At 39.1% G+C, this 21,712-nt stretch overlaps 1 protein-coding gene across 1 annotated transcript in view; it reads right to left on the bottom strand.

The window, feature by feature from the left end:
* LOC139454163 (serine/threonine-protein kinase H1 homolog) overlaps positions 1 to 18,624 on the bottom strand; it is a 30,340-nt gene extending 11,716 nt beyond the window's left edge. Inside the window, exon 1 of the mRNA XM_071235701.1 lies at positions 17,434 to 18,624. Coding sequence (XP_071091802.1) covers positions 17,434 to 18,321 — 888 coding nt within the window. The 5' untranslated portion in view covers positions 18,322 to 18,624. The remainder of the gene's footprint in view (positions 1 to 17,433) is intronic.
* Positions 18,625 to 21,712: the final 3,088 nt, after the last annotated feature.

A 21,712-nucleotide genomic window follows, 5' to 3' on the forward strand; every position in this document is an offset into this window, starting at 1 on the left:
AGGAGGGTGGTGAATGTAACAGCACAGAGTTAAGATGGTGGGGAGTGAATGGAAGAGCCGGACTGACTAATTCCTCTCCTAAAGAATATTGCTGCTATCAGATGGAAATGTCTATGGTTAGTCTACGTGATGATTCACATCTCCCTGTTTTGAAACATGAACAGAGGATTTCTATCCACTTGTGTAATCAGTGACAATCTCCTTGTCTAGCTACTTGGATGAAAGCATGGCTGTATGTTGTAACTTTTTAACAATGACAGCACAAATAAATGAACAATACTGGTTGGGGAATTTCAATGTGGAAGAAGCATGATTACATCACTGCGTTTTTGTGAAAGAGAAGTTGTTGTTCTAATGTTGAATAAATGTCAAGTTTTATGGAATATGATTTGGATACAGTTCATTCACTGACATACATAGAAGTTATTAGAACAGATAGATATGGGACTCTATGTAGGACAACTTCCATAATAAAGATAAATAATAAACTAGTGGTTATCCATAAAGTTTCATGTCTGGATAACAGTTTTGATAACAATTTCTCTCACTGTGGCAAAGCAGCCACATGTGTGTTCAGCTGGGCTCAATCCATACTGAAGTTAAAATAAGATAATTTATCACAATACAATACACATCTCAATATATTTCACAAGAGAGTGGAAGATGCTAATGCTTTCATAAAACACTGAAAAGTTTATGCGAAGTTCATTTGGAGATCAAATGATAATGATTTAAGATTTCATGTTAACATGATTTACAGACTGCTGGAACATTGCTGAGTGTGTTGTTAAACAACAAACAAACAAAACATTTGTCTGAAACTAATTAGGCATTTCCATATTTGTGATTACAGAATAATCCACTTGACACAGCCAAAAATACTGATCAATTACATTTTGTATAGCCTTATATGTGCTCTGATTCCCCTTTTGATTCAGGGTGCTAGAATCATGATAATCAGCCCTGCAGCCTTCGAACCTCTTGATTCAGGGTGCTAGAATCATGATAATTAGCCCTGCAGCCTTAGAACCTCTTGATTCAGGGTGCTAGAATCATGATAATTAGCCCTGCAGCCTTCGAACCTCTTGATTCAGGGTGCTAGAATCATGATAATTAGCCCTGCAGCCTTAGAACCTCTTGATTCAGGGTGCTAGAATCATGATAATTAGCCCTGCAGCCTTCGAACCTCTTGATTCAGGGTGCTGGAATTATCATAATCAACCTGCAGCCATCTAAAACTCGGCACTAAGGCCTGAACCATGATCAGTTAAAGTTTTCACTGTTTTCAGAATTGATAACCTGAGTAAAAGATTTTCTATTATTTATGTTAGTTATTGCTTGTGATAACTCATTTTAAAGGCAGTGTCCCTTATGTATTGGTTTATATGAACAATAAAGATTTCTGGATAGAAACAATACTGCTGTAACTTATTCATCCAACATGCAAGTGAAAACATGTTGCCATGGAAACACTACATACACAATCAATTTGTTGAATTGAAAACGTGTTTCTCTCTATCATGTCTATGAGAATGCTTGAGGTGAGGTGAGGTGAGGTTAGGTGAGGTGAAATTGGGTTTAACGTCGCGTCCAAGATTATTGCACTTATATATATAGTGACGTGCATGTGTGTTTGTTGCTGCTTGTACTAGTCCGGACTGACGTTGATTTATAGTGCTAGCTCACTGAGATACCATGCCGCAGTTTAACATGAATACCCCACTCAGACACAGTATACTAACTCCGAGCCGACCAGTCCTTGTTTTAGCCCCTTTATGCCAAGCGCCAGACAGGGTAACAACAAGTACCATCTTTTAACGTCTTTTAGTATAACTCGGCCGGGGATCGAACCCCGGACCTTCCGCTCTCCGGGCAGACACTCTACCACAAGACCACGGAGGCGGCGAGAATGCTTGAGGAAGTGCTATGATAATATCAGTGATTATCAACTTGATGACATGAGCCAAAAATAGTCATACCAACTTAACATTCAGTGTTTCTGGTGACTTTTTCAACTGCCAGTTGAAAGGACCGTCAACAATAAAAGATTCTGGTCCTGACAGCTATATTCAACAGCCATGATTTCAAAACATTACTTGTTGAATAAAGAACATTAATACACAACTCTAGGCCTTACTCTGGTTATCACTCATGACTTTCAAGCTTTCGCAAGCAAAGAAGGAAGAGAGTGCAGTCTACTTGGACATCCCTTCCATTTAAAATGCATGCGCAATATAATCTCAGACCATTTGTTTCTACTGACGAAACCCAAGAATATATAATCCAATGACAAGACACCTCAGTAATCAGGGCAGAATGAGTCAGTTATAGTGAGTGAGTGAGTGAGGGAGGGAGGGAGGGAGGCAGTGAGGTTTAACGCCGCTTTTAACATTATTCCAGTTATATCATGGCGTGTTAGCTTAATGTGGGAGGAAAGCTCGAAGTGATGCAGGTCTCAGACCTTGACCACTTTAGTGAAACCCACGAGCACAGGTATGGTGCTGACAAACCTAGAAACATGATCGGGGCGAACCAGGATTCGAACCCACAATGATTGGTGTTCTTGCTTGCCCAAGGGACGCAACTCTGCACAGCGAATCGCAGCGCCTTAGACGACTGGGCCACCTGTGCCCCCGCGTCAGTTACAAACAGATACACAAAACACCTCTCCCATGTATACAAAGAAAGGATAAAACACCATGAAATATATGCTTATGTTATTTTTTCACCTGTTACAATGTTTGGAGAAGGATCATTCTGTCGTAATCATACTTATTTCAATAATATTTATGCCAATCTCCGGGATGGACAAGTAAAATATGACTAGTCAAAAATAAGTAATTATGGGCAAACAGAATCTCATACATGGGTGAATCCATGTCATGTTTCACATTGCTCAACCTTCAACAGTTCAAGGAGAAACATTAAACTTTGTCATATTTTGCACCCAATAAAAAACATTTTGGTAAAAACATCCTATGCCCAGCAGTCTAATAATACACTGAATGTCAGGTGCCTATGTAACAAACTATGACCTCAGGCAATTGTCAAAATCTACTTGAAGCAGTTGAAGGCTCCTTGTCCAGAATTACAGACACACAATATACTTCAGGTTGGGTTTTCTAATTTGTAAACATGTGTGTTGCAACTGGGTTTCCACTGGTGATATTAGCTGCTTTACCTTGCGCTATACAGAATTTCTTCAGTTGCACATTATTAATAGAGATAATATGCTAAAATGTACTGCTACAAAGACACCTCAGACAAATCTACTTATCTCCTGATAAAGAGTAACAAAGAAAATACCTTACTCAATATGTGTGCAAGTGTTTTGTGAAAAACCTTTAAAATGTTTTTGAGCTGGCTCTGAAAAATGAAGATTGTCCTCAGAAATTAAACTTCAAAATGCCAAAAGGCCAACTCTTATTTTGGGTCAATAAGTTTCACAGAGTTTCTTGAAGCTATCAGGAATGTTCTCCTAACTCTGTAGTTGATATGTCACATTTCAATGTGGAGAGAAAAGAAAAGAAAAGTTCTAATTCTATGTAACAAATGGAAACAATATAACACTTCACTAGTGCATAGAGGCACAGACAGATTGACATTCCACACATACATCTTGACTACATGCACATTAAATTACATAATAACTTATTGGGAGAGTTGAGGGAGTGACTTCTGTTTCATGCCACTGTGAATTGTGATTGTTATATCCTCGTGTGGCAGCTTGAACCGAGAGGAAAGCTCAAAGTGATGCAGGTCCAGGGTTTATATGGGGGTCCTGTAAAGTAATGAAATGGCACAGTGTATTGTACATTTAGATAATTACTTTAGAACCTGGATTGAAGCAATGTGGACAGTGGTCATGATTGATAGATGAAATTACAGAAATCCATAACTGCTCTTGATGCTCTGTGGGTACAATGAAAAATGTTGTGCACAATATATTCATTTTCTGCATCCAATCTCCACATCTATGAGTCACGGCAATCCTGAGGACTTTGCAGTTTACCACTAGTGAAACCAATAAGCATGGGGATGGAGCTGACAAACATAGAAACATAAACAAGGAGAATCTTGGATTCAAACCTACCATCATAGGTTTCTGGCAAGATAGCGAGGGACACATACACCTTTGAAATGACTGAATTGGCACAGTGTTACACCATATGTCAGTACACATAGCACATACTAACTTGACTACAATGAAGAATACGAAACAAGGAAGAAAACAGCTGAAAATGGGCAGAGATGATTTGCAAAATGGCTGCAGTGGCAGCCATCTTTAAAACCAAATTAGAATTCTCTGAGCAAGGTTGATAGGATCATATACACACTAACTTCCAGTGGTTTCACCTGAAATGTAAATGATGGACTCCGTTGAACCTTTGTTTCAGGTAATCCAAAACTTCATATCTTATTGAAATTGGACGCAGATCAAATAATGAAAGCCAGGAGTAAACCAAGGAACATAAGCTACTTTATCTTGGTAAGAATAGCTCAAAATACCCATAGAAGCCCCTTTCCTCTGCATTACACCATATCATGGAATACCAAATGAGAACCATGTGGTCATATTAAAGGATGTGAGGAAACATGTCCGTAACAGGCTTCCATACTACTACTGATCTTTGTTCTGCTAGCTTTGCAGCATGCCAGCCATCGGTGGCCTTCCATAGACTTACTTTCAAAGGAAACATCAACATGGAGGTTTGAAGAACATATGGTCTGAGTTCGGTATCGGTTGTCTGTGGTGCTGCTCTTTTGAGAATGATTAGAAAAAGAATGCATTGTTCAACGATTCCAACAAATGTGATATGCACAATGGCCAGCATCAGTTACTGGTCCACACCTCAAGCAGGAAATTTAAGTTGCTTTACATTTTTTGCAATCAAATATGGAACTCTGCAAATGGCATTACAACTTTTGCTGACGGGGAAATTAATTTGCAATACAATTGGTGAGTTAACTTGGGTTATCCAGTGTTCATTTGTCAAATTGACAAACACAGTTCAGTAAGATTAAATCCCACTCCAGAGTGTGCCTCTAACCTCTTGCTTGATACTTAAAGAAAAGGTCAAATTCTGGCAAGTAAACTTGACCATGTTAAGTGTACAAAAATCAACAAGGATTGTTTCCAGAACACTAGATCAGTCATGGGACAGCTCATGACAGTAATAACGCTGTCTGGTCACAAGAAAGAACATTACGTTACTTCCTTCAGACGCAAAATTGAACAGTTCACATGCTTTATCCCTTCTTACAAACTTGGGATGTAATGATTCACTATTGTACTGATGCAATGATATTATTCTCAGAAGATATGATATGCTATCCACACAGAATCCATATTTTAATCCCGTTTCCTTTCACACATCGAACATTTAAAACAGCAATGGAATGAATTTCTTGGCAAAATGGGTCTTACCTACATCTTGATAAATAATTTTATCATTATTAACTTACGGTATATCCAGTGATATCTAACATTGTACATAGTTCTTAAGACTTAAATTCTGTTCTAGTTACATCTAACTGCTGCTGACACTCAAGTCTTATCTGAAATAAAGTATTGATTGAAATAAGACATTTATATTTTCAAATATGATACAAGATACTCAGGAAGTTTTAAGCCTTTTTCATGGGTGGGGGACTGGGGGGCTACCTAAAGTTGCATAATCATTCCCACAACACTACAGCTGGTCAACTTGTAACATGGCTTATTCCTCGGACATGCCTTAGGAAAGTAATGATGTGCTATTTCCTCAAAAACAATCATTTTGAAATTATTTCAGAATAAGATCATACTCATACACATTACACACAGAAAATACATGACTTGTTGTTTTCATGAAAAGTACTGTAACAAAACCTTTAATTACAAACACCATTTGATTATCAAACATGTCCGATCAGGGAGATCAATAATACTGTCAAGGATCTAATCATGCTAATATTGCCTTAGTCACCTTCTTGAGACATCAACATTAAACAGCTACTGACACATGAATATTTTAACACTTATTCAAAGAATGTCTTCATGTCTTCAAGGTATTCATAGAGCACTGAACTGCCTGATAGATAAACCAAGTCAATCTGTACTAAGTTACATGTCTAATGTCCTTGAAACTTTATTGAATATGGGCTTAGAAAATAAGATCCTTTAATATACAAAACTTATGTTTTCATAACTGAGCCAATATATGCAGTAAACCAGAACCAAGAATGCAGACAGGTCTTTGTTTACACAGGAACCAGGTTCATATTATTCTCTCCAAAGCCTGATGCCTACCCCAAGGCGGGAGAAATATGAAAATCCTGAAGTTATTTTTTGCCTGCAGATATCTGGCAAACTAGAACAAGAACATTCTGATCTGTCTGTCAAAAGCAACATTACCCACACATATTTACAGTTAATTATGACTCCTCTCAAATCTCATTTGTTCTGTAACAAAGTATTAACATGATGAAGAGTAACTAGCTTTCTTCCCTCCATATCAGTGAGAGTATCTAAGTAATGGGAATAGCTTTACAGCTTTCTTCCCTCCATATCAGTGAGAGTATTTAAGTATTGGGAATAGCTTCACACCTGTCTTCCCTCTGTATCAGTGAGAGTATCTAAGTATTAGGAATAGCTTTACACCTTTCTTCCCTCTGTATCAGTGAGAGTATCTAAGTATTGGGAATAGCTTCACACCTGTCTTCCCTCTGTATCAATGAGAGTATCTAAGTATTAGGAATAGCTTTACACCTTTCTTCCCTCTGTATCAGTGAGAGTATCTAAGTATTGGGAATAGCTTTACACCTTTCTTCCCTCTGTATCAGTGAGAGTATCAAAGTATTAGGAATAGCTTTACACCTGTCTTCCCTCTGTATCAGTGAGAGTATCTAAGTATTAGGAATAGCTTTACAGCTTTCTTCCCTCTGTATCAGTGAGAGTATCAAAGTAATGGGAATAGCTTTACACCTTTCTTCCCTCTGTATCAGTGAGAGTATCTAAGCATTGGGAATAGCTTTACACCTTTCTTCCCTCTGTATCAGTGAGAGTATCTAAGTATTGGGAATAGCTTTACACCTTTCTTCCCTCTGTATCAGTGAGAGTATCAAAGTATTAGGAATAGCTTTACACCTGTCTTCCCTCTGTATCAGTGAGAGTATCTAAGTATTGGGAATAGCTTTACACCTGTCTTCCCTCTGTATCAGTGAGAGTATCAAAGTATTAGGAATAGCTTCACACCTTTCTTCCCTCTGTATCAGTGAGAGTATCAAAGTAATGGGAATAGCTTTACACCTTTCTTCCCTCTGTATCAGTGAGAGTATCAAAGTAATGGGAATAGCTTTACACCTTTCTTCCCTCTTTATCAGTGAGAGTATCAAAGTAATGGGAATAGCTTCACACCTTTCTTCCCTCCGTATCAGTGAGAGTATCTAAGTAATGGGAATAGCTTTACACCTTTCTTCCCTCCGTATCAGTGAGAGTATCAAAGTATTAGGAATAGCTTTACACCTTTCTTCCCTCTGTATCAGTGAGAGTATCTAAGTATTGGGAATAGCTTTACACCTTTCTTCCCTCCGTATCAGTGAGAGTATCTAAGTATTGGGAATAGCTTTACACCTTTCTTCCCTCCGTATCAGTGAGAGTATCTAAGTATTGGGAATAGCTTTACACCTTTCTTCCCTCTGTATCAGTGAGAGTATCTTAGTATTGGGAATAGCTTTAGACCTCTCCCTTCAGTTTCAGTGTGAGTATGTAAGTATTGGGACTAGCTTTAGACTTACATAACATAAATGCCTCTTAAACACAAACAAATAGTTCAATACCCAAAGTCCTAACCATGCTGACAGTCACCCTATCATGCAGGTGCACACTGGGTAAATGAACACTTGTCTATCACAAGAACAGTCCATAGCAGGTCAATGGAACCCTCAAATCATGAACTTGAGCTCCCAATGAAAACCATAAATCTTGTTCATTGTTTGAGTTCCACACTTGACTAAACAAAAAGTTCCATCTGAAGCTACTGGGTACTGTAGGCATGTTTGCCCAAAGTCCAACAGTCTGTTTACACATCAATGCTCAGTAAGAAGTATGTTATAAACATCTTTTGACAAGAAAATATTCTTTACTAAGGATTTGCTAATACAAGTACTGCCAACATTTTACCATTGCCAAAACAACCAAAATATCATGAGTAGGAGTGATAGTGAGTGAGGGAGTATGGTTTAACGTTGCTTTTAGCAATATTCCAGCAATATCACGGCTGAGGACAACAGAAATGGGCTTCACACATTGTACCCATGTCAGGAATCAAACATGGGTCTTCGGCATGACAAACAAACGCTTTAACCCCTAGGCTACCCGACTGCTCCAAGTGAGTGAGTGAGTGAGTGAGTGAGTGAGTGAGTGCAACATAGCATTGAATCATGTTTCAGTTTCATCACACTGAGATAATGTTAAAGGAAAGTCCAAACTGCTGAAGGTGGTGTGTTCTGCCAACAAACCAAGTATTATTCCTGATTATTATCATAGTGAATCTGGGATGTAACCCAACTTTCATCAGATGCTGGCTTTAATAAGGGGCACAATCCTGCAGTCAGTTGCAGTACCGTAAACCACTTGGTCACCTCTCTCTGGATTTTTAGGAAAATCAGCACTTAGGATGATGATCACAAACTTATGTTATGTCTATTAGACTAAGGTTTAAAAGATATCGGCAGTGCCACCTTGTTTGATGAATCCATTAAACAAGCACAGTGTTTAGATATATATATTAATCTAGCATATACTCACTGACATAATGTCTCAATTTAGCACTTGGCACAAAAAAATAGACTAAGACTTCCTCTTGAAGCATAGTGCCCTGCATACATCACCAACAGCTATACCATTCCTGGCTATCAAGTATTCATATCTCGACCACAGCAACCAGAGGAAGATGGTGTTATCTACAAGAAATGTAGCATACAGAATGCAGACACAGAAAACAACCTAGACAAAACAGACACAGCCCAGACAATACAGACACATCCCAGACAATACAGACACAGCCCAGACAATACAGACACAGCCAAGACAATACAGACACAGACCAGACAATACAGACACAAGCCAAGACAATACAGACACAGCCCAGACAATACAGATACAGCCTAGACAATACAGATACAGCCAAGACAATACAGACACAGCCCAGACAATACAGACACAGCCCAGACAATACAGACACAGCCCAGACAATACAGACACAGCCCAGACAATACAGACACAGCCCAGACAATACAGACACAGCCCAGACAATACAGACACATCCTAGACAATACAGACACAGCCTAGACAATACAGACACAGCCCGGACAATACAGACACAGCCCAGACAATACAGACACAGCCAAGACAATACAGACACATCCTAGACAATACAGACACATCCCAGACAATACAGACACATCCTAGACAATACAGATACAGCCCAGACAATACAGATACAGCCCAGACAATACAGACACAGCCCAGACAATACAGACACAGCCAAGACAATACAGACACATCCTAGACAATACAGACACATCCCAGACAATACAGACACATCCCAGACAATACAGACACAGCCTTGATACAGTCACAGCCTGTAGATAGGACTATTTTTTTCTTTACGAGTAACACAAAAGCTACTCAACATATGTCAACTGTATATTTAAATACAACTACTAGGGCTGCTACAATTCACTCGTGTATTCGGTGAATCGAACCGTATCCATTCATCAATTTAATTCGTTACTCATGGCCACTAGAATCGAATATTTATGAATATGCAAGCGTGTGCATTTACATAAAAATACCCATAAGAACATATTATATCCATAGATTTCTTTAAAAGTCAACACTCTTGTTTATCCTATTTGATTTGACAGTATTGTTGTAAATTGTCATTGTCACATTTGAGCAGATGCTAGTACCTGGATAAGTGCAGTATATAAATGTATAATATATTAATAATCAACAAACCATGTCAAATAATTTATGCTGTTATTGTTTCAATGAATATAACAAATAATACATCAGCTGCTGACTTGTTATTGTATTTGTGAATTGATATCCGTATTCGTTACCCTATATTCGAGTTACGAACCGTATTCGCCTCATTGTGTATTCGTTGCAGCCCTAACAATTACCAAATCAAAAATTACCAAATGTTGAATAGTATATTAGAGGTAACTGCAACACTGAGTGAGTATTATGCTGCTTTTAGCAATATTATACCACTTACAAGGCTACCATACAGCACCACCATAACTATAACCTGCAGGAAAGTCGTGGTCTGTCTCCTAGACCATACAGAATACATTAAAAAAGGATGCTGTGGCAAGTCTAAATGTCTCAGCTCTGGTCTGGGCTCCATTTGGATGTCTTATATTTAGTAGACATGGACTGTTGAACAAAAGAACTTTATTTCTTGGAGTTAATGTCAGTCTGTGATAGTCGGAGAGATCCTAAAAACAGAACTTCTATAACTTTAATAAACATGCTGCCCTGAGAATAATAAACCATTATAGCCACCACAGCACTACTTGTGCAATGTAGTGATGGTAAACATCATCACCTAGAGAGGTATTGATTTGAACAACTCTCCATGCTTCTATATTCTTGGCTCCATCGATTACTTCAAAGAAGATGGCAGTAGGCTCCAAATACCGCCCAATGAAAACTACATTCAATCAATTATGAATCACTTTCTTGTTGGTGACAACCATCATTTGAAAACACCAGTTTAAGGCATTTGGATGGCTATCTAATATTGTACATAATTGATTTAACAAAATTTTCATGACAAATGTATGTGTTATCCTGAAAATCATTGTAAGTGGACCAATCTTTGAACCTTCACAGGGATATTTTGAGAATCAAAACCGCTACTTAATTATGTATTATTTTGTACTGGGGATATCAAATTACGCTGATATGATCAACCCTGGCAACATATATCAAAGGTGGGTAAACTGTCCGACACCTTGTCAACAATTAAATTGCCTAACAACCCAATTATATCCAATTACTGTGCCCTCTTAACACATTGTTGAAAATAGGAGCAAAGCAGTTTTGGTTGATTGATCTACGACATCAAAACGACTAATTACAGCCTTCTAAGATCCAACAGGAACAGCTACAAATCATCCCAGTTTATCAGGGCCACGAAACAGCTTAGTGAAAGTTGTGTGCATCATTCAGAATCACAGAAAAATGGAGAGTTAGACTTTGGATACAAGAATCAAACTCGAACTGAATAGTTTCAAATAATGATGAATAACTCAAGAGTATCTAATATAGTACTTCAAACCACACATGTAAGTCTTGCGTCCTTGTCAACACCTCACCTAAAAAATAACCCCACAATCACTTCTAAAATATTTATTTTGTTTTGTGAGGTTTCTAATTCAAATTGGTTTAGTGAGTTATTTGAGATTAACATGCTTAGAACAAAACTTACATAATGTTATGATGTGTCAGTCAAAAGTGACACATATTTGAGCCAAATACTACTTTGATTTCCCAAAGTTTGTGCAAAGAATGGCCTTCGCACATTGTACCAATATGACAAAGGAATGCATCTGTCCTTTCTTTGTAAGGTCAGTATTTCAAAAAGTTAATGTCACTTCAATGCTGGCCAGAGATCTTTGCTGAACATACTGAAGGATAGAACTTTTGGACAGTTACCTCAAGTCTTTAAACTAGAGTGTGGTATCATTTCTTCGCAACAAAAATTTCAGGTCAGCCTTCAAAATTCATGCTGGTCAGCTAGCCTGAGGCTACTGAATGGTGATGTGGACAAGAAAAATTCCAATGATGGTGGTAGTCTTCACTTACGATTGGGACTGAATAAAACTGACAGAAAATATAAACATATACAGAAAACTAGGGTTATAACAAACTCAAGGAGACCACTTACTTTAATTCGTTTTAACCGTAGTTCGTTATAAGCACATCTACGGCATTATAAAAAGCAAATTGATGGGATCAAGAAATAGTTTGTTATATCCATCAGTCGGTCATAAACATAGTTTTCTGTCACAAGATGTAGTCACATGAGTAATTTTGCACATGTGTAACTATACATACATGTGTATAAGTAAAGTTACCATGGTTACTGTGCGTTTACATGAAAATTTACAAAGGTATGGAAATAAAGTATGTAAATGGTGTAAGGTGCATGTTCATTAGCCTGTTAACAACAATCAGCATGAAAAGGTTGTTTTCCAATCAAAGTCGATTGCGAAGAGAGTTATCCTACCACTCAGGACATCCCATTACAGATCACGTCAGAACGACCTTTCGCGAACTTTGACTGACCAATGAATAAACTAACAAGAAGTTGACATTAGCCACTAATACTCCGTTCACATGTATACAGGCGCATGTGAACGGGGTATTAGAAGATGATCTATTTAATATCTGTTCTTTTGCCAACACCAAACAAATTGTCAACAGTTGCCAACTTTTATGTGTATATACAGAGTTGAGTGGATGGTGTTTTCTTTTGGTTTCAAGGAGTCCAAACTTTCTGTACAAATTTAATCAAACATGTTGCTTCATGCAAAAATTTCCAGTGAAGTAACTCTCTTCTCATTCAACTTTGATTGGAAAACAACCTGTTTTGTGTTGAAAATCGTGAACAGACTGACAAATATGTGTGCCTTACACAATTTACATACTTTATTTACACACTTAAGTTGATTTTCATGTGAACGCATAGTAAATTTACATATACACACGTATGTATAGTTACTTACGTTAGTAAATGTGGAGCATGTGAACGGGGTATAGAAAGCAGCTATCTTTAGCTTTGCGGCACAAGTTTCAAATTGCCAACTTCCATTCAAGACTAGGCTTTCAAAAGTATTTTGAATCAGTCAACAGTTGTTTTGTGTTAAGCTTTCGAGGTTGCATGATTAGAAAACATATTCTGATAACAATGTAACAATGTTTTTTGTTTTTGTTTGTATCGTTATCCATCGTGTAGTTGTCCGATATTTTGTCTTGTCCAAGCAGGACTAGCTACAACTTCTGAGGACCAGTGGTTGATAATAATCCTTTGGACGAATTTCTAAAGCTGCAGGTATGCAAGAAGAGGAATGCCGTACTCAGTACTATTACAGCTATATGATTTATCAAATCTGGACCAAACAATCCCGTGATTGATATTAAGAGCATATGATCCATGTTATGAGGGTAAGACGACATGCAATCAAACCAAGTCACTCAGACTGAGAAGGCTTTGAAGTATAACAGCACAGTTCTAATTGCAGCACATGTCATCTGCAGTTACCTCCAGCCTAATATTTTCTGTCTAACCAGTAACATGTGTCACAATAAGGATGATGTTGGTCCAAGACTGACCCACCTGAAACTCCCAGGACTCGCCTACAACTCCTGGGACTCACCCACAGTTATTCCCACCCACAACTCCCTGGACCCACCCACAACTCCCTGGACCCACCCACAACTCCCTGGACTCGCCTACAACTCCCTGGACCCACCCACAACTCTCTGTACCCACCCAAAACTCACTGGACTCGCCTACAACCCAAAGTTACTCCCACCCACAACTCCCTAGACCTACCCTCAACTCCCTGGACCCACCCACAACTCCCTGAACCCACCCTCAACTCCCTGGACCCACCCACAACTCCCTGTACTCGCCTACAACTCCCTGGACCCACCCACAACTCCTGGGACTCACCAACTCCTGGGACTCACCAACTCCTGGGACTCACCCACAGTTACTCCCACCCATAACTCCCTGGACTCGCCTACAACTCCTTGGACCCACCCACAACTCCAGGGACTCACCCACAGTTACTCCAACCCACAACACCCTGGACTGATCCACCCACAACTCCTTGGACTCACCTACAACTCCTGGGACTCACCTACAGTTACTCCCACCCACAACTACCTGGACCCACCCACAACTCCCTGGACCCACCCACAACTACCTGGACCCACCCACAACTCCCTGGACCCACCCACAATTCCCTGGACCCACCCACAACTCCCTGGACCCACCCACAACTCCGTGGACCCACCCACAACTCCCTGGACCCACCCACAACTCCGTGGACTCGCCTACAACTCCCTGAACCCACCCTCAACTCCCTGGACCCACCCTCAACTCCCTGGACCCACCCACAACTACCTGGACCCACCCTCAACTCCCTGGACCCACTCACAACTCCCTGAACCCACCCACAACTCCTGGGACTCACCCACAGTTACTCCAACCCACAACTCCCTGTACCCACCCAGAACTCCCTGGACTCGCCTACAGCTCCCTGGACCCACCCACAACTCCTGGGACTCAGCAATAGTGACACCCACCAACAACCACTGGAGTAATGCAGGAAATAGCTACAGCAAGAGGAAAGTGTAGTTGAGGTGCATCACTGATGGTGCATTATACTTCACCACAAAGGGCATACTGCACTGTCTTGCAGGACACGACTCATACTAACTTCTGAGTAAAAATGTCCCAAGCAGTCAGCTGTTGAAATGAACATTTACTCCATAGATTATGCAATTAAATTCCACCCACTAATTTATGAGGTGGTTGAACCCTAGTATTCCGAGTGATAAATATATATGTGTTTCTGCAGCTTATCAGCAAGTTGTTAGCACAACCATTCCACAGATTGTAGCCCGCTAACTGAAGCGAAGGACCAAGCACCTGCCACCAATGATTCATTCAAGACATTCTTAAATTATCATCTCTGTTCAGATTTACTTTTTGTTTGAACTTGCGATACAAAGACGAATTGTTGCAAACAGGTCAAACCATACAGGTTGACACTGAAGCCGTTTACAAAACTATGAATGCCGGGTCCTTCTCATATATAACACCAATGTCAAACTATACAATTTTAAAGGTCCCTAGATTAAAATACTATGGCAGATAACCCCAAGGACCCCATGACTCCTTTTAACACTGCTGAAGCCTACAAACTGGTATCAATCAGAGATTTACTTGACTCACAAATGCACATCCAGTATGCACTAATGTAGAGAACAGACGCAGAGAAAAAATATACTTCATCGGATGATCCCAAAGGACGCACAATAATACAGCACATCAAGAGCAGTCATGGGTGTTTATTTTTTCATCCATCAATCATAACTACTGTTCACATTACCATTGACTCATTTCAGTCTCTAACATAATTATCAAAATGAAAAGTACACTATACTATTTCATTAATTTAAAGGACCCCATAATGCCTCGAAGGACCCTTAAAATTAATTATTAGGGGTCCCTCTGGACCCCCACTTTTTTAAGTCAAAATAAAACCCTCCATTATCAACGATTATTTTGTCCATAACATCAAATCCTTCACATATTATAAAGTATGGTGTTCTTGAACGCCCACTGACATTGGATACAACACATTGATAAATTCAATTGCTATTGTTTCCGTGTCTCAACTTTGAGGTCTATAACTGTTATGAACATGTTCAGTAGGAACTAATTTTCTGCGATATGATCTTTTAACCAAGTTCATAAAAGTTATATGTGCACCAGTGCGCAAATATCACTTTATGAACACCGCGGCAATAGTGGCATCATTCGAGTCCTTTTGTGACGTAAAGTTGGAATGACGTCACGCTAGAAACAACGTCATAGCTGAAGAAAGTTGACGTCATTCTACAATTGTGGTTTACAAAGATGGCTGTCGAGGTCAGTGCATTTTTCCGAAGTGGAGGTCAAAAGGATCAAGAAGGGTAATAAAGAAATTACACTTGCATGTGTGTCAATATTTTATGAAACTTGTGCAAGAATTCATGTGTTACCCTCACTCTGACACATTTTGTAAAATCAGAATGACACACATGCTCGTATAATGATCTCTGTCTTGACCATGTTGACATTGTCTCAGCTCTCACGCTCAGCTCAGCGTGTTCTTAGTTCTTGCACACTTGTTGGATTCAAGATAGACCAATCATGCCCTATTGGTCAAAGAATGCCAGTCCTTGATACTCCAATCCTATGACCCAATTAACATGTCCACTTAAAATATGTATATCAATGATCCATGATCACACCACTCTAATCAAGGTGGAACATTACCTATGTTAATTAACCTACTTGACCTATCGCTAAAGAGATTACCACAACGAGCTCGAGTCACACCTGTGGTTTACCAGGTCTGTAACAACAGGAAGTTAATCGCCATTAAGCAGATTGGATTATTGCGCCTAAGGTTAAACAGACATGCAACATGTTAACAACAGAAGCTAATGATCTGGAACTTGAATACACAGACTGGTGTGCTTTGATCTGACCCAAAGGTATGTATCTAGATGACAAGTTCATGCCCCTATGACACAGTATCAGATTTCCTTCACAAGAACATGGAGAATATAAATTCCAGTCATTATTTAAAAACAAAAACATAATAGTTATGTTCACGTTTCTGACATCATAAGCTTAAAGTTATACATCTAATTTTCTATCAAAAGGAGTAACCTGACAAAGGCGATAAGTTGAATTGTGCTAGTCAGATGCATCTCATGACGCCTATCTCTCCAAAGGTATTGATGTACCATTAACACATTATTCAACATAACAGCTGCTTTAATGTCCTTATCAAAACAGATTATGAATGTTTTACATAAATATTTGAGTACTTCCTGTTATTGATAATTGTCTCCTACAAGTTGCATCTAGTGATAGCGAGCGTTCCTGTTGACATCTCCCCAAGCCCACAGACAGGTGGCTTCAACATTGTTAAAGGATGGTCATCACCATGTGTTTCAACACGGAATCAGACCTATCCTTTACAACAGGTGACATTAATAAAACCATGAGCTTTCTTCTGCACTACCAATAATTTCCATATTTTTCATGGAAACATTACACTAAACTTGCTAAACAATCTTTCAGAATGTACTTACAACATAAACATGATAAATTGATTCTATCTGCTGTTACCAACATGTTGGTAGTGAAAATGGATAGTGGTACTGGTAGCATTCATGAAGAATCTGTAGGCTACTGCAACTGCATGCAGCATTTGTGAAAGACACTTGTCAGCTTTGACAGTCAGCTCCAAACTCTCTTGTCTGTTACCTGCTGTGCATGCACTCTGTTTTAAGTCTAACCAATGAGCTTTTGGATATATACTTAGTGGTGTACTGATACAAAGTGTACCTGCACATACATTCCATTCATTCGATGCATAATGCAATCCAAGTATATTACACCAGAAAATGTTTTGACCGAGCTTATAACCTTGCAACTTATCATGGCGAGATACAAGTACCAAAATGTAATCGTACATAAAAAAACAAAACAACATTATGTTTTCTACAGGAAAAAAACACCCTATATAAATCCCTACCACATTTACATGTGCGCCATGTGTTATGGCACAGTATTTGTTTACCTCTCCAACATAGGTGAACTTGGCTTTTAGGATGAGTCTGTACAGCCTGCTTCGATTCTCATCATCAAAAGGCATGGTTCCACTAAGCAGTATATAGGTTATCACGCCCATTGCCCACATGTCAACCTGAGTTGTGTAGGGCTTTCGGGCCAAAATTTCTGGTGCAATATATTCGGGAGTTCCACAAGTAGTCCTCATGTAGTTTTCTGGACCTTTTCTCATCGCACTGAGTCCGAAATCTGTGATCATTATTTTAGAGTCATGACCAGGATGATAGTAGAGCAAATTTTCTGGTTTTAAGTCACGGTGGCAGATACCCAAACCGTGTAAATATTTCACACCATCAAGAACCATGTTCAAAACGCGAGTTGCGTCTCTCTCTGTAAAACTTCCCTTGGCAATAATCCTATCGAAAAGTTCGCCTCCAGTGGCTAATTCCATCACCATGTACACTTTCTCTGGGGTTTCAAACACCTCCACTAATTGTATTATGTACATGTGTCTCACCCGCCTCAAAACATTCAGTTCAGACTCGAAAACTTCCTTTCCCTGTACTCGGTCTATCATCTTGATAGCATATGGTTGTTTGGTTACCCTATGCTCGACTCGAACAACACGGCTGAAACTTCCGCGACCGATTAGGGCTTTTATGTCGTATTTTGCCGTTACCCTAGGGTCAAACTTGTCTCTGTATTTTTTCACCTTTTTATTCGCCCGAGGGGCCCCGTCCTGGTTAGCCCGGGGGTTAGGCGACTGCTGAAGTTGTAGGGTGTTTTTGACGAGTGGGTGTCCGCTGCGACCGCTCTTCTCCTGCCCATATTGTACCGTTTCCACTAGGTGGGCATTCGGTGGAGTTTCCGGGGCTAATTTAGTACTCACGCACCCCATAGCGTGTCGAAACAAAGGACTTTGTCCAAATTCATCCCCTCGGTGTCATCGGAGGAGAACAGCCACCCGCATTTAGGAGAAAATAACGGAAGAATGTATCCTAATTTCGGCTCCACATGGGATCTTCCATAGTTCGCTCTTCTAAAGAATACGCCGCTGTGCGCCTGTTTACGACGCATGAAGAAAATAGTCCAACGGAAGCAAATATATGGCGTCCTCCTTCCTGTGCTTGGGATTTGTTTGCAAGCCCTTTTACGCCTTTTAAGCCTTAGTATATGCTTATTGTGATACTGCACACAGATTTAATGTTATCTGTATTTTACACAAATACAGCGGAGAAATAATTGGAATAAACAAGTACTTCATTGTGACACGGTCAATGCAGTCACGTGACTACATGACGTCACAAGTTGTTATAACAACTAAATCTACTATCATTTACAACGCACCGTAAAGAATTCAGTGTCAAGTGATAACAAATGAAATAAGATAACCGTTATGTATTAGTAGCTTATCAATAAAACCAGGTTTTCGAAGGATTTGGAAAGAACTCTCTCCGTTGTAAAAGGGATAGGCAGGCCCATGTAATCCAATCATGAGTCAATCTTCACCTCAGACAGCGCGAGTACAAAACACGTATAACGGTATATAAACAAGTTTCAAAAAGCCTCTTGTTCCTTGCTAAATCAGCTTATTGTAATTTCATCAAAAACGCGTTAAACTTCAGATAACCTTTCAAATAGCGTGTTTTTATTAGATGTAATTCAGATGCAAGATCATACAACTTTCTAAATAGAGCGTGTGATGATGTGCGGTGTGATTATTTAATTTAAAAAGTAAACATTAATATATCTATACAGCATTGATGTTATTTATAGGTCTATCTTATTATACAACAAATATTGTTTTGCTTTTTTTACCGTGTGTTAGGAAGATATAAATACACTATGGTTTGCGTTGGTGCAGTCGTACGTGGATTTTCATAAGCTTGTAATGCATTGTATCACATGTTTTAGGCACGTCGTACACTAATAATCCTTATGGCGTTTGTTCGATACTTGTACAGTTTCATTTATATCCATATATTACAAAGCTGATTGGTTTCATGATTGCATATCATGAAAGCTTTCTGTAGAATTGACAGGTGTGTAGAGTGAATATTATATATCACATGTTTGATGATGTGATACAGAGTAATAGAAATAAATAAAGTTCAATAAAGTTCAAAATGTCCACACAAATAGACTCGAATGTAGAATATATCGTATAACGCACACTAGATGTGTAATAAATAAAATATATCATACCGCTTGTCTCATCGCGATGAAACATTATTAATAAATGTTCCAATATGTTATAATTATTTATCTTTGCTGCATACTAAAAATGAACGTATTGATCATGCTGTAACACACTGAGCAACATGGTGCGTCGTAGTGATATATATTTACCGACATGTTACCATTGTTTATTTCACACTTGTGCTGCAGTTATCAATATTGCTCGCAAGTTTGTTTGTTTGTTTGTTGTTTAACGCCGTACTCAGCAATATTCCAGCAATACTCAGCAATATTCCAGCAATATTCCAGCTATGACAGCGCTCTGTAAATAATCGAGTCTGTACCAGACAATCCAGTGATTAATATCATGAGCATCGATCCACGCAATTGGGATCGATGACATGAATCAACCAAGTCAGCGAGCCTGACCACCCGACCCCGTTAGTCGCCTTTTACGACAAGCATAGTCACCTTTTACGGCAAGCATGGGTTGCTGGAGACCTATTCTACCCCGGAATCTTCACGGGTCTGCTCGCAATTAAATATATACATTGAAAAAATATGTTTTCGAAAAGCATGTATTTCTTAGCTGGATGAAACAACTCTGAAAAGAGGGAAAACATTCCTACATACATGCCGACGTCTTTCGTCATCATAGTTATAAAAGACATTTCGAACATATTTGAGATCGTGACCAATAACCCCAGTGTGAAAAAAATCATTCTCTGACTTAAATTGTTGTTTTTTTGCGAAACTTTGTCCCTATTGACAAGCGGATAAACAAAAGGACTTCGTGGCCGGGGATAATGATGATCTCATTTTAAGCCCATGAGCGAAATAATGCAGAGGCTGCGCCTACTACATTTCCGGGTCGTGACTACACCCTGCAACCAGTGCTGGTCGTGAGAGCGGATCGGGTGGTCAGGCCTGGTGGCATGAATGATTGAAGACATGTAAACATACCCCGATTGCTCATAGTAATATCACTGGTTTGTCTTGTCCTAACTAGATAATAAACAGACTAACATCAAATTGCTGGAATATGGCTTAGTGAGGAGAAAAACTACGAGTACTATTATTATTACTACTAATTCGACGCCGACTACTACTACCAGTACGACGCCGACGACTACTACTAGTACGACGTCGACGACTACTACTACGATGACAACGACTTCTTTTAAACATGATGACAACAATAATGCTGTTAACTTTGTAATTTGATGATATCATTATTGTGTATCCTGCACGTGTATGCCGTGCAAACATTGTAGCTATGAAGTAATGTAAATCAAATTTTCAAACTGATATACGTATAATAGTTAAGGAATTGTATGTGTAAATTCAGATTTGGCGTGTCCTCTTAAAAATGAGAACACAAATTAAGGAACTAACGTAAACCAATAGACTGCCATCTAGTCTCCGAAATATAATACATAAATTATAACCGTGTTCGTTATAAACATAGTTTACTGTATATATTTTACAGAAAAAAATACTGTTATATTATTTTAATACAATACAATAAAAGAGAGCCCAGAGACTCTCTTCATTTTCAGAAACTGCAGTAATCTAGACTTGCCATCTATTATAGACTTGCATGGGCTATTTTGGATATATATTTGTTTCAAGGTCTGTATGCCAGACTAATGAACCAAGCGAGAATACGCAACCGTGTTGTGGTTAATATCATAAGTTTGTCGTTAGAATACGACACTGGTATGTATGTAAATTATGTACAAACGTGAATAGGACGCATGTTAAAGACGTTTACCATTACAAAGGTACCAGAGTCGCTGTTGGAGCGCCGCGGAGTAATAGGTGCCATGTACCGACTGAATGGTACAACTAGTGGGGTGGTGCAGTTCTTCAATAACAGGACATTCGCCAGCGTCTGAATACACTTCGGTCAAACAGCGAAACGTTATTTGTACAAATGTAAGTGGTATACTTTTGTGGTGCGTGCAGCAGTGTCACTGGATCTGTATAGAGTAAGTGAGTATGGCTTTACACTCTTTTAACAATATCACGGAGTTACAAGAAATGGGCTCGACTCATGTGGGAAATACACCCTGAGACTTTCGGCTACCCCACCGCTCAAGTAAGAACTG

Source organism: Haliotis cracherodii, unplaced genomic scaffold, assembly GCF_022045235.1.
Source record: "Haliotis cracherodii isolate W230 unplaced genomic scaffold, xgHalCrac1.p SCAF_10, whole genome shotgun sequence".
Classification (NCBI taxonomy): domain Eukaryota; kingdom Metazoa; phylum Mollusca; class Gastropoda; order Lepetellida; family Haliotidae; genus Haliotis; species Haliotis cracherodii.